Genomic DNA, 13487 nt, shown 5'->3' on the forward strand with positions numbered 1-13487 from the left:
TGGACACTGAACTTTTAGGTTACTTCAATTGCCCTAGCCTTTGCTCAAGCCATTTCCCTTCTTAAGCCAACCACCGTCACCTCTGCCCGTTACTAGACTGGGTCAGAGGCTCCTCTCTCAAGGTGTCTTTCCCCCTGGGCAGGCTGGGACGTCGGGTCAAGGGCAGAATCAAGGTATTCACTGCCTTGGGTATGTTCGCTTCTATTCTGAAAAGGCCTCTCTCCGCACCCTAGCCGCACACGTCGCCGGCAGCAGGAAGCTGGCGACCAGACAGATTCTCCACCTCCTCCAGGGCTCCGCCCCTCCGGGTCGTGAGGAGCGCTTCGCCGGAGGGGACTGGACAGGGGCTCCCGGCTCCGCCCATCCAGCCCCGCCCTGGCCCCGCCCATCCAGTCCCGCCCCCACCCCCGGAGGGGCGCCTGGTCGGGCTCAGCTGACGGCCCACTTCACGTGACGCTGGAGCTGGGGAAGCATGGCGGCGGCCACCGGGTGAGTGCTGCCGCTGTCCCTGGCCTTTGGCCGGCGGCGCGGAGCGGGGGCCTTGGGCCTGCCGATTGGACAGCGGCTGAGAGCCCCGCGCTGCCAGGCCGCGTCCCCGCCGGGTGTGCAGTGTGGCCGTGGGCGGCGCGCTTCTTCGCACGGGTCGATCCTCCGAGCGCTGGGCGTCTGGCTGCGAGTCCCCTCCCTGGCCGCTGCCCATTCCCCTCAGGGCCGCCGTGGCGCTCAGGCCCCACCCGCGTGTGTGGCGTCCCCACTGTGCGGCCGAGTTGGGTCTCGGATCCACGCTCGCGTTCAGTCACGGAACTCCGATGGGAAGGCGGCGTTGCCAGGGTGCTGGGACGTGGGGATTCGGGGAAGAGGCAGCATTTGAGATGGCTTTGGAATCCTCTCCCCTAGCTATTCCACTAGCAATTCCATTCTTCCTTCAGGGCTCAGATGGGACCTCCTCAGAGAAGCCTTCTCTTAAGCACCTTTCCCACTCTTAGCACCACTTGATAAATAATACAGTACCTTAAAAAAAAAAAAAAAACCCAACGAACCTGTTCTTGTCTTCTCTCCATTTAGAGTGTGAGGTCAGGGCCTTTGTCTCCTTCACCCCTGGGCCTCATTTGCCTTGCACACATGCCTCATAAATTCTGCCCAATAGAAGAATGGTGGGTGGTCCTAGTGGAAGTGTGGACAGATGGGCCCACTGAAGCATTGGGGAGTGTCCCAGATGAAGGAACATTCCAAAGGTTGAGAGTGTTCTGGGAACAGGGGACAATGGAGTGTGTCCCTGTACTGGAGGGCACGGTGTCCCAGCTGGCTTTTCTAGACTTTGTCCTAAGGGACTGGAACATTCCAAGGGTTTTAATCTGCTCAGATCTGCCTTTTAGATAACTATCTTCTGAGCTATGTGTGAGTTCAGGGCAAGAACTGGGCCTGGAGATGCTGGGGCTGGAAAGGGGTGTGGTAGAGTGAGTGAAGGCATTGCCCTAGAGGGTAAGGCAGAACTGAGATCAGAATGGGGAAACGGGTGGACTAAATGGGTGTCTCTCTTTGGAAGATAGGGAGAATGGCAAGAGAAAATGGCCCCCTTAGTTGGCCCCCGAGGTGGGGAGAGCTTAGGACATACAAATCAAACATGTAATAGGCTCCCGCTGTATTCCAGGAAGTGTACTGGGCCTACCTTAGGCATTCACAGGCCACCCGTGTATATGTCATCCGTTTGTCTGCCTCTAGTCTTGATGAGTGCCTTGGACCAGTATGGGTTCTGAGCTCAGGGGAGAGTGTGGGTGGGCTTCACTCCCCGGATAGCATTTTTGCTAGTCCTTGAGTAACCCTCAGGCAGATAACTGCTTGCTAAGTCTCACATGAACGTCACAGAATCCAGGGTCAGATCCTTGAACCCAGCTTGTGACCCTGTCTTAAAGAGCAGAGTGAGCAGTAGGTGCAGGCCACCCAGATGTGGTTCTATTACCACTGTATCTGGGCCACTATGTGGTCACAGGGAGTTCCAGTTGCTACATCTGGATTCAGGGCTCCATGCTGGTTTGAGGTCTGCTGTGCTACCAAAGGTACAATGAGCCAGGCTGGTGATTGGATGGGCGTGAGCCTAGAGCTGGCTGAATCCTGGAGGGAAGGCCTTTATAGCAAAGCTGATTCTCTGGGCCATGTGCAGTAAAAACTGAGTGACAGAGGGCTTGGAGAGGTGTGTAATTGGAAGGGAGACCTGAGAGGTAGCTTCCAGAGCTTGAGAGGCCCTCCTTGGCAAGAACCACCCCAGGCTGGTATTGGTTGTCCTGCTGGACACTTGGAACCCAGCAACTTCCTTAGGTGGAAGAGGCTTTGAGCATGTTTCCAGCAAAGCTGTGTCCTAGTATGTCTGGGGACCTTGAATAATGGCTTTACTGCTGTCATTATAGTTCTTCAAGGTCCCCAGACATACTCAGGGCCTATCAGAGTGTCAGGCATAATGAGGCACCGCACCACCAAGTCATAGCCACAGGCTCCCCAGGAGTTGAATTTGGTTGCCTATAGAGTCCTCCCTGAACATGGAGCTTCCCTGGTGGCTCAGTGGTAAAGAATCCACCTGCCAGTGCAGGAGATGTGGATTTGCTCCCTGCGTTGGGAAGGTCTCCTGGAGAAGGAAATAGCAACCCACTCCAGTATTCTTGCCTGGTGGGCTACAGTCCATGGGGTCTCAAAGAACTGGGCACGACTTAGCTAGCGACTTAAACAAGAGTCCTTCCAGATGCTGGGCCCGGGGAGGCCAGGAGGCTGAGGTGCTTGTTTGTGCTCCATGTGATTTGGGCAGCAGTGGAAGCCCTAAGCTGGCATCTCAGGTTCAGCTGGAAACTTGAACTGCTACTCTGAGGAGTGTTTCAGGGTTGATCGTGTTTGTCCTACCAGCGTGGGCGAGGACTTCAAGATTGAGACAGGGTTCCACAGCCCCCAGAGGGTCTGCTGTGAAGTCACCTCCACAGCCCCCCCCCCACCTCATCCCATGACACTTGGTGGAAGGTGTCTTCTCCTTGAGTCAAGCTTTGCATGGACAGAGGTGAAACTGCTCTGCTGTAGCCAGACCTGTTGTATCGGTACCCCTCATGGCTTTTTCCTTTCTCCTCCTCCCTCTGCCCACTCACTGGCTGGCCCTGGACCACCCTCATCCTCTCACATTTTGTTCTCATACTTGCAGGCTCAGCTCAGGAGGTACCTCCTAGAAGCCTTTCCTGACCTCCTTCCCCCCACAACCTCCCCGATTTGGACCTCCAGTCAAAGCTTCCTTCTCAGAACTTCAGAGAATCCCAGTTTTTCCCTGCTGGCAGGATGCTTTTCTGCATCTGCATGCCTGCACATAGTGGTCAGGTGAGGGGTTGCTCCCCTTCATGCCTCTGCTGGCATCCTTAAGCCCAGGGACTACTTCAGTGTGTGTCTCTAGGGCCCTGTAGCCGCCTTGTGATTGGTTCTGGGTGACATGGTACCTAATGATTTCTCTATATTGGTCTGGGATGTCATCCTGTGTTCCATGGAGCCCTCAGAAATTGAGGAAGGGAGCCGTGGGTGGGAGTGGGCCAGAACTCTGAACAGGATGAAGGAATATCTTTAACTCTGAGTGGCACTTGGGGTGGAGGGGCTGCTGCCCAGAAGGCTTTTGCCTAGTGAGGAGCAGCAGGTGAGCTGCCCTGGATGTGTCCCTGTGGGTTCATAGGTCACCCTGGAGTCAGCATTTCTGGAGAGCAAATATCTGGAGGAGTTAGATTCTGAATCAGAGCCTGTCTCCACCCTGATATGAACCTTGTGCTCTTGGAGAAGAGACAGTGGGCTGACCTTGGAGGCTGGGGTGAGGGGTGGGTCTGTGGGAGGCAGACTGGCCAATGAGTGCCCCTTTGCCCTCCCAGGCCCTTTCTCAGGCCTGGTCCACCTCCACACAGGTCCCTGGGTGTGCCTAGCCCTGCTGACCCTCCTCAGGGGAAGGGTAGGCAGGGTGGGAGAGGCCGGCCAGCTGCTGGGAGGCCCCTTCAGCCAGAGTGAGATGGCCGGCCTTGCTGTCAGTCAGCCAGAGGGTTCAGTGCCTGGCCTGAGCCGGAGGCTGTAGGTGAGGAATTAGGCCGGTCTTTGGCTGGCCTCTCTTGCTGGGAGCTTAGCAGCATGGCCCCATTCAGAAGTGGTGTCACATCACAGGGCAAGGATGTTGTCCTTATCCATGCTGTGGACCTCATGGGCATCCATGGGACCTTTTTATCCCTCCCAGCATGATTCCCAGGTGGCTCAGTGAAGAATCCGCCTGCCAGTGCAGAAGATGCAGGTTCAATCCCTGCATCGGGAAGGTCCCCTGGAGAAGGAAATGGCAATCTACTCCAGTATTCTTGCCTGGGAAATCCCATCGTCATCGGAGCCTGGCATGCTGTAGTCCACAGGGTTGCAAAGAGTCGGACATGACTGAGTGACTAAACAACAGCAACATGATGAAATAAATCACAGAGGAGGACTTCCCCGGTGGCTCAGATGGTAAAGCGTCTGTCTACGATGCGAGAGACCAGGGTTCGATCCCTGGGTGGGGAAGATTCCCTGGAGAAGGAAATGGCAACCCACTCCAGTACTCTTGCCTTGAAAATCCCATGGACGGAGGAGCTTGGTGCAGGCTACTGTCCATGGGGTTGCAAACAGTCCAGAACGACTGAGCGACTTCACTTCACAAGGAGAACCAATTATATAGGAACACAGTTACTAAGATGTTAGGAAACAAATTTGTGGTATAGTAATATATGCTTCTTTATTAACACATTAAATAGTAAAAGCAGGTCTAACCTTAATGTTGAAGTAGTGATGAGTAAAAGTGGTAATCTTGAGATATGGTGACATCAATAAGGTGACATGAAAATACTTCTGATTTCTGTTGATAGATTCATGCACTGCTGATACTGTTGTGGTTTTTGCTTATGTTAATAACTGAAGAAAATGTTAATTTGAAAGAGAGGTTAGAGAAAATAAAGATATAACTTTTTTTTTTTTCCCCATTCAATTAGGTGGAGTCCCTAAACTCTGTGCTTTAATCCCTTGGGTGAGAACCCACCAGGTAGCCATTGAGGGAAAGGAGAAGTGGCTCGGTACTGAATTGGGGGACAGGAGAGGTTTTCCTGGGCATCAGTGTCACACCTTCCATGGGGGCAGGTTACTGGCTGTTTCCTGGGCTCTGGCTGTTGACAGGGGGTGGGCTGGCCCATGAGCGCTAGAGCTTGTTCTGTGGGTCTCTTTGATGCCCTGGAGTCTTTATCTGCTAGCCCCTACTATCTCCCCTGGGCATTGCCCGTGCCCTTGGCTGCCTGCAGTAAAGTGTGCCTTATTTACAGTTGGACTTGGAGATGACCTGGCTTTTGCCTTTTAAATTCCAGATGCCAGTTAGCAAAAGCTCCAGCAGAAACCAGGTGGGGATGTTTTATTAGGCTGCTTTTGCTGAACTTGCAGGAAGAAGCCACCTGTGATGGCTCTGGGCCCAGCATTCTCTCTGAGGGTTGGTTTATGCCATGAGAAATCAAAGGGCATATTTCTATACCCCCTGGATTCTGGGGTGCCCTGCAGTAATAAATGACTGCAGCCGTCGGCCTGCCTGGGGCCTCTGGCCAGGCTGTCTTTCCCTGTTCTGGCTGAGCCCATGCAAGATTAGGTAGTATTGTCGATTTCCTTTGCAGCAGCAGCTCATGCTCCCAGGGAGAGTAACTTGTCAAGTTTCCTGTCTTGACCTGGACTGCTCAGCCCTTGGGCCAGAAAACTCCTGTCCAGGTGCCCTGAGGAGTTTAGGTCTCTCAGAAAGTTCTGGATAAGATGAAGTGAAAGTCGCTCAGTTGCGTCCGACTCTTTTCGACCCCACAGACTGTAGCCTTACAGGCTCCTCCGTCCATGGACTTCTCCAGGCCAGAATACTGGAGTGGGTAGCCGTTCCATTCTCCAGGGGGATCTTCCCAACCCAGGGATCGAACCCAGGTCTCCCACATTGTGGGTGGATTCTTTACCGTTTGAGCCACCGAGGAAGCCCAGATCAGATGACGCCTAGCCCTTCTGAGAGCCTTCCAGGTTCCAGGGATCCAGGGATGCAGCGTCAGCTGGTTTTGTTGTTGTTTCGTTGCTAAGTCATGTCCGACTCTTTTGCGACCCCATGGACTGTAGCCCACCAGGCTGTTCCTTCCTTGGGATTTTCCAGGCAAGAATACTGGAGTGGGTTGCCATTTCCTTCTCCAGGGGAGCTTCCCAACCCAGGGATAGAGCTCACGTCTTCTGTATCACAGGCGGATTCTTTACCACTGAGCCACCCCGGGAACTGGTACCTGGTGTGTTTAAGGCGGGGGCGGGGGGGGGGGCTGGGGCTGTGCAGGCTGGGGGCCGAGGCTGGGCATTTTTAGGCACTGGTGCTGTTGAGTCTGCACGGGTCTGGGCAGCTTTGGCCGGGGCCTCTGCAGTGGTGCTGCCCCTTCTGTGCTGTTGGGAGTCCAGAGAGTCGAGGCTCTTTCCTGAGCCCACCCCATGGGCTTTGCTGAGTGAGGGGAAAGAATGGGGGAGCACAGGGGACTCTCCAGGGGTGCTGGCGGCTGCACTTTCAGTTCCTGATGGCACGGCCATCTGGGATGCTGGCCTGTTTGTGAGCGGTCAGGCCTCCCTTTCATCCTGGTGCTGAGCATGGCGGGCAAGTGGCCTGGCTGAGAGGAAGCCCTGGCCCCTTGTGTCCACCCTCCCGGGAGGGTGAGGAAGGGCCATGCCCAGGGAGGCTCTAGTCCCGTCAGCACGTTGGGGTGGGCAGGACCTCTCTACCCTTCCTGGCCAGGCTGGTCTAAGGGTGGGGCTCCCTTCCCCTCTGGGGCTGATGTGGCAGCTTCGCACAGCTGTGTGGGTGGCCCCACGCTGTGACAGGTGCTCACTCAGCAAATCTTTATTAAGCTCTTGCCACATGCCCAGCACAGAGCGTGATGTGGGGCGGCTCGGACCAGGGCAGACCCAGCTCTCTGGGCTCGTGGGGTTTCCGTTCTAGCAGACGGAGGCAGACCTCGCCCGTGAGCACCATCTCTCACTGCAGCCCCAGGCAGCACCCCCTCTCTCTGGGCTGTCCCTGCCCTCCTGGACCTCCGCTGGCCAGAGAGCCTGCAGGGCCTCCCCCCGCACAGGTCACACGGCCCCTGCCTAACTCCTGCCCCCTGGCACTGACCTTGCTGGCCGCCAGCCCACTCACTGGGACTGCCCTTCCTCCATTTAGTCATTCACTGGGCTTCCCCGGTGATGCCAGTGATAAAAAAAAAAAACCCACTTGCCGGTGCAGGAGATGTAACAGACCTGGGCTCGGTCCCTGGGTGGGGAAGACCCCCTGGAGGAGAGCATGGCAACCCTACTCCAGTGTTCTTGGTTGGAGAATCCTATGGACAGAGGAGCTTGGGGGGCTACAGTCCACGGGGTCGACTGAAGTGACTCAGCATGCATGCAGCACTGTTTCAGGGGCCTGGAAGGAGGCGGTCCCCACCCTCATGGAGCTTACATCTTACCGGGGAGACAACGAGCAAGTAAACATAGACTGTTAGACGGTGATGTGTGCTCTGGAGAGGTGGGAAGAGAGCAGTGGATAGGTTTGGGTGGGGTTGTTGGAAAAGCTTCGGGGAAGAGGGGGTATTTCTGCAGAGGCCTGGATGAAGTGAGAACATGAACCTGGTCAGCACTGGGAGAGGGGGTTCCTTACGGGGAACAAGAAGGTCCCAGGTGGGAGTGTTCTTGGGTTTAGGGAAGCGTATGATGCCTGTGTGGCCTGCCTCAGCACCTTGTGGCTGGGACGAAGTCTGCACTGGGTTCTAAGTGCGCTGGGGTGGCCAGGACATGGGGAATGACTCTTCATAGGATTTATTGCAGAGAGAGAAGTAGATGCTGGTGGGTGTGGGGTTCAAGGGGCCTGTTTTTACTTATTTTAAAGATGGGTGAGGTTCCTGTGCATCTGAATGCTGAGAATGGTCCCCAGAGGGGAAAATTGACGTTGGAGCAACTCGGGGGGTTGGGGGGTTGGGGAGAAACATGAGGGGTAGCACAGGTTACGCCCAGGTGGAGGGGAAACCTCAGCCCAAAGGCCGCAACTTCCAGGTCCATCTGGTCATGGTTCCCCCTCAGTCATTTGGCACATGCAGGCCTGGTTCGGCTCAGCGCCTGGTGCTGAGTGCCGCGTGTGTGTGTGTGTGTGTGTTCTGTGCTGAGTGCCGTGTGTGTGTGTGTGTGTGTGTGTGTGTGTTCTGTGCTGAGTGCCGTGTGTGTGTGTGTGTGTGTGTGTGTGTGTGTGTGTGTGTGTTGAGGACAGGAGGGTGTCCCAGCTCAGGTGAGAAACAGCCCGGGCTGCCGGGTCTGTGACCTACAGAGAAGATGCAGCCTGCAGACACATGGGCAGGGATCTAGTGTCGTCTGGGCCAAATCTCACATGGATGGGAAGCTCCTTGAGGGCAGGAACTGGAGGGTAGGGGATGTGTCTGGGCACCGTTATAGCGTTGCCCTCTGTGGGCTCATCTGTCTACTGGTTAAACAGACCCAGCTGCGCCTCATCCCACTTGTCTGGCGCTCAGGGCCAGGAGGGGAGGGTGCGGTTGATAGCCCCTGTGGTCCACCGGCAGCCCGGCGAGGAGCTGTTTCCGGGTCACACGCAGGTGAGCTTGGATCAGCCTGCCACGTACTAATGGGGGTCCGGTGCCAGGCTGGGCCCTGCGGCCGCCCCACACTGTGCATAGGGCACGTGCCTGGTGGTGCTAACAGAAGCCTGCTCGTGTCTTTGCAGACCCTCATTTTGGCTGGGGAACGAAACTCTGAAGGTGCCGCTGGCACTCTTCGCGCTGAACAGGCAGCGTCTGTGTGAGCGGCTGCGGAAGAACCCGGCGGTGCAGGCGGGCTCCGCGGTGGTGCTGCAGGGCGGCGAGGAGACGCAGCGCTACTGTACCGACACCGGGGTGCTCTTCCGTCAGGTGAGCCCTGCCGGCAGCTGCCCGCCTCTCTGGGCGTGCACTGGGCTTCCTGTGGGCCGTCTGCCCTCCTCCAGCATCAGGCCCGGTGGGTCTGGGCAACTCTGCCCTCCTGAGGGACTCGGAGGAGGCTGAAGTCCCCAAGGGGGGCCCCACTCCGGAGGGCAGAGCTGTCACCAATCAGCCTCAGCTCTCTCAGAGGGATGATGTTCCTGGGGAGCAAGCAGGCAAGACTTCCTGGAGGAGGCAGTATTGGGTGTGGATCCTGAAGGTCAGCGTGCATTCTGACGGGTGGGGCTGGGGTTGGGTGTTCTAGGTGGGGGAATGGTAGCCACAGGATTGGACCCCAGAGGCGGGGCTGGGCAGCCTTCCCTGGGCCGGGAGAGGTGCTGATGGGGAGGGCTGAGTTCCAGCAACCAAGTTTTGCCACAGCAAGGAGAATGGACTGGTGCTGCAGAGGTCCTAGGGGGAGGAGGCGTGGGAGCAGGGTCTTAGCAGGAGTCCAGCGCCCCGGCATTCATCCCAGCTTCGCCAGTGCTAACGCCTTGGATTTGGTTTCCTCCCCTGGGAAGCGATCCAGGGGCTCCGCAAGGTTCTAGAGCCCTGGGGGCTGGCTGTGGGGGCCAAGCTGTAGAAAGCCAGCCTGGACGTGATGGCCTCTGGTATCACTCAGTTCCCAGGGACAGGAACAGGACATTCATCAGAGGCTCACCCAGGGGGCCCTAGGCTGGCCCCACTTTACAGATGAGGAAACAGACTCAGAGGGAAATGCCAGAGGGGGAGCTGGGATTAATTAGAACCCATCTGCTGACTCCCAAGTCTCCCAGAGCAGGGGTCTGACACACTGGGAACTCCCTGGGGCCAGGCAAGGCCTAGAGGACATGGCTGTCGAGCATCCAGGTCAGGGAGCAGGCAGGGGAATGGGAAGGGAGCTGAGCATGGAGAGCGGGCAGCAAGGCGTGGCCTCCGCAGCTGGACAGTGTCCACCCTGCGGGGCACAGGCCTAGGTCCACTGCTGGGAGCTCTGGCGCACACAGCATCTTCCACGGGAAGTGTCTCCTACTGGAGGGCTTCCCTCTGCCTCTTCGTTCCTGTCGTCCCCGGGTTGCTGGAGACGTGGAGGTCTAAATAAGTTTTCTCTGCCTCGTCCTGATGCTTCTTGAGGTTTCCATAGTCTGCGGTTTAAAAACCAATCTCCTAAATTCAGCTGTTGGCTCCCTTACTGATGTTTTATGCAAGATTAATTTTAGAAGAGCGCCTCCTCCACTTCATACCTTTACAACGATATTTTAGCTCCGTGTTTAATGCTAAACACTGGAGTCATCAGCTGCCCCGGGGGTGGGAGAAGGAAGGAAGAAGTCTTAAATGGAGGAATCTGCTTCTGAGCAGATGCCCGGCCTGGGCGTCTTAAGTCAAGGTGGCACCTTGCCTGCCTGCAGGCAGTGGGGGTGGCAGAGAGGTGGGGAGGGACAGGGGCATGCGGGTAGGGCTTTGCCAGATCTGTGATGCTCGTGGGCACCCGTGTCTTAACCTGTCCCGTCTGGGACCTGAGGGATGTGGCAGGGGAGGTGGGGGTGGCGGGTGGGGCTGGGACATGGGCATGAAGCGGGGTCCGAGCAGCCAGCCAGGAGGAAGGAGAAGACGGCAGTTGGTTGGAGGGGGGCACAGTGCTGAGGTGCAGGGCGATGTGAGACTGAGGTCAGATTTCAACAGCCGGTGAGCCTGAGCCAACTCTCTGGGTATGGGAAGGAAGGCGCTTGGTCAGACCCTCCACCTCTCTCCTTGTGCTTTAAGTTTCTGTCCTGCCGACTGGGTGACCTGGGTCCTTGTTCCCACGACAGGAGTCCTTCTTTCACTGGGCGTTTGGTGTCACTGAGCCAGGCTGCTACGGTGTGATCAACGTGGACACCGGAACGTCAACTCTGTTTGTGCCCAGGCTTCCTCCCAGCCATGCCACCTGGATGGGAAAGTAAGGAGCAATCTGGGGCTGTGACCGTGCCTGCTGACCACTGGCTGGCTGGCTGGGGGCGGGGGCAGGGTCTGCGATGAGTGGCAACGGGGGAGGGTTAGCAAGGGGCAAAGGTTAGTGGGCAAGCGTATTAACAGGCTGCTCTGGGCCGGAGCCCTGTGCCCTTGGATAGGAAGGAGTGTCAGAGCCGGAGCCGCAGACCGTTTTCACGTTTGTTTCGAGGTGCTATTTGTTAATACTGAGATTCCGGATTCCCGGCTGTGTTGAGATGCCTGAGGCCTTGGATCTGGGTAGGGGGGACCATCGCTCTTGTATAGCGTCCATGGGAGGTGGCCCCACCCTGGTGTGCTGGGGTTGGCTCTGGGCAGGGAGGACAGCCTGGGATCCTTCTCTGAGGCCTGTTGTGGATTGCATGCTGTCACAGCATGCCTCCCATGTGCTGGCCTCTGGGCGAAGCCATGAGGGGCTGAGGATGTAGGCCCTGCCTCCGGTGGCTCAGCTGGGAGACAGGGTCGTGCTCTTGGGGCCAGAGGCCTGGGTGGGGCTGAGAGGCTGCCACACTCATCATCTGGGGTGTCTGCCAGTGCCAGGACCCTTGGCCACATCCACTGCTCCCAGGAGCCATTCCTGCCGGCTCCGAGGTGCCGAGGTGGAGGCTGTACTTAACTGGGCATGCTTGAGGCGATCAGAGGATTCCGCTAGATGCTCTCCACCTTCTAGCATGTCATTTCTGCCAGGAGAGTGCTTATTCTGGGCTAATGTACAAATTGCAGCCTTCGCTGCCTCCTGGTCCCAACGCTCATTGTCAGGTAGGCTGGCAGGTCTGGGGCTGGTTTGAATGACGAGGCATCTGTGCAGAGGGCCAGGGCAGGGCCCCCCAGCCTCAGTGGGCTTCTCCGGGAAGCGGGTCTGACCACCGTTGGCGCCTCTGATGCCTTATCTGTGGAACAGCCGTGAGGCCACTCACGAGGCATCACCAGGGCTTTAGCCAGTTAACCACTGTGCGGTGGTCACGCTGTGGGGCGGTCACTGCGGTGTCACACTGGAGTGAGGCAGTGAGGATGCTGGGGACAGGCAGCTTGTAATGTCCACAGCATTTATGGCCATTCCCTATGGGGAGCTGGACTCGTTTCCCTCCTGCCTGACTCGGTCCGGACCTGGGTCACGGCCTCAGTGCATTAACGTGGCTGGGTCACTGTGTGACTTCTGAGTGAAGTGAGTGTTAGTCACTCAGTTGTATCTAACTTTTTGTGACCCCATGGACTGTAGCCCTCCAGACTCCTCTGTCCACGGGATTTTCCAGGCGAGAGTACTAGAGTGGGTAGCATTCCCTTCTCTAGGGGATCTACCCAACCCAGGAATTGAACCCAAGTCTTCTGCATGGCAAGCGGATTCTTTACCATCTGAGCCACCAGGGAAGCCTGTGACTTCTGAGGCTAGACTATAAATTATGCTGTAGTTTCCACCAGGCTCCTGCTCCTCGAGCCCAGCTGCCACGTGGTGAGGAACCCAGACTCACCTGTGTGGAGGGCCCCAAGCCCAGCCGCCAGCCAGCACCACCTGCTGGAGCCTCGGCCCTCTTGGGACTCTGTCCCGAGCCCTGACCTTCAGGGTCTGTGGGTGTGATACATGGTTTTTTACTCCCCTACGGGTCAGGGTGGCTTGTCACAAAGCCCTGGGGACTGCAGGAGTTACCTGGTGAGAGTTTAGATCTGGTCTGGGTGAGAAGATTCTCCCAGAGCCCTCCCTGCATCCTGAGGCGATCACAGAGCTGTAGCCTCAGCCCTTCCTGCCAGTAGCATGCCCGGGGCCCCTGTGCCTGGGTGGCCCCCATGGCCTTGGCCTGCCTGCCCTCTCAGCCTCCCCGTGGCTCTGCCTCCTGGCCCCAGGTGTGCTGAGACACCTATAGCATCAGAGACGCAGCCCCATGAGACGTCGGTGTGGACAGTGGTGAGTCCATCAGGAAGTGTGGCGGGGCTCTGAGGGTGTCCCCACTTCTGACCACTGATGGTGCTTACACAGGGCTGACTCTTGGCAGAAGTCAGGGAGTGCCTGTCCACAGGGTAGGGTGGACATCCTCCAGGGCATGGTTCCTGCCCTGGGGATCCTCCGAACAGCTGAGCAGGTCTCACCCTGCTTCCCCACAGCCAAATGGCATTTGGGGGGTTTTGTTTTGGCTGCTTAGCATGACATGTGGAATCTAGTTCCCCGACTAGAGATCTAACCCTTGTCCCCTAAAGTGGAAGTACCAAATCTTAACCACTGGACCACCAGGGACGTCCCAACATGAGGGTTTAAAACTCCGGACCTGACTGGTCAGGGCGCAGCCATTAGCGGTTGCCTGTTTTAGAGCATAGTCTTCAGTAATACAGGAATGATCTTCTGCACTTTGACCATGGCTGCGTCTCAGAGCTGCAGTTAAGAAGTTCTTCTCTAATCTGTCCCTGCTTTGCCAGGGCAACCGTGTGGTGTGGATTTTGGAGGGTACAGATGGGTCTGCAGGGTGCGTCTCCATGTCGAGAAGGCTCCAGGTGGTCTGGGCAGGCCAGACGGAGCAGGCTGGTCTC

At 57.1% G+C, this 13487-nt stretch overlaps 1 protein-coding gene across 1 annotated transcript in view; it reads left to right on the forward strand.

Annotated features, from left to right (window-relative positions):
- Positions 1-408: 408 nt before the first annotated feature.
- Positions 409-13487, forward strand: part of PEPD (peptidase D) — a 126290-nt gene continuing 113211 nt past the window's right edge. The window contains exons 1-3 of the mRNA XM_040253146.1: positions 409-489; positions 8771-8954; positions 10793-10920. Coding sequence (XP_040109080.1) covers positions 473-489; positions 8771-8954; positions 10793-10920 — 329 coding nt within the window. The 5' untranslated portion in view covers positions 409-472. The remainder of the gene's footprint in view (positions 490-8770; positions 8955-10792; positions 10921-13487) is intronic.

Source organism: Oryx dammah, unplaced genomic scaffold (assembly GCF_014754425.2).
Source record: "Oryx dammah isolate SB20612 unplaced genomic scaffold, SCBI_Odam_1.1 HiC_scaffold_13, whole genome shotgun sequence".
NCBI lineage: Eukaryota > Metazoa > Chordata > Mammalia > Artiodactyla > Bovidae > Oryx > Oryx dammah.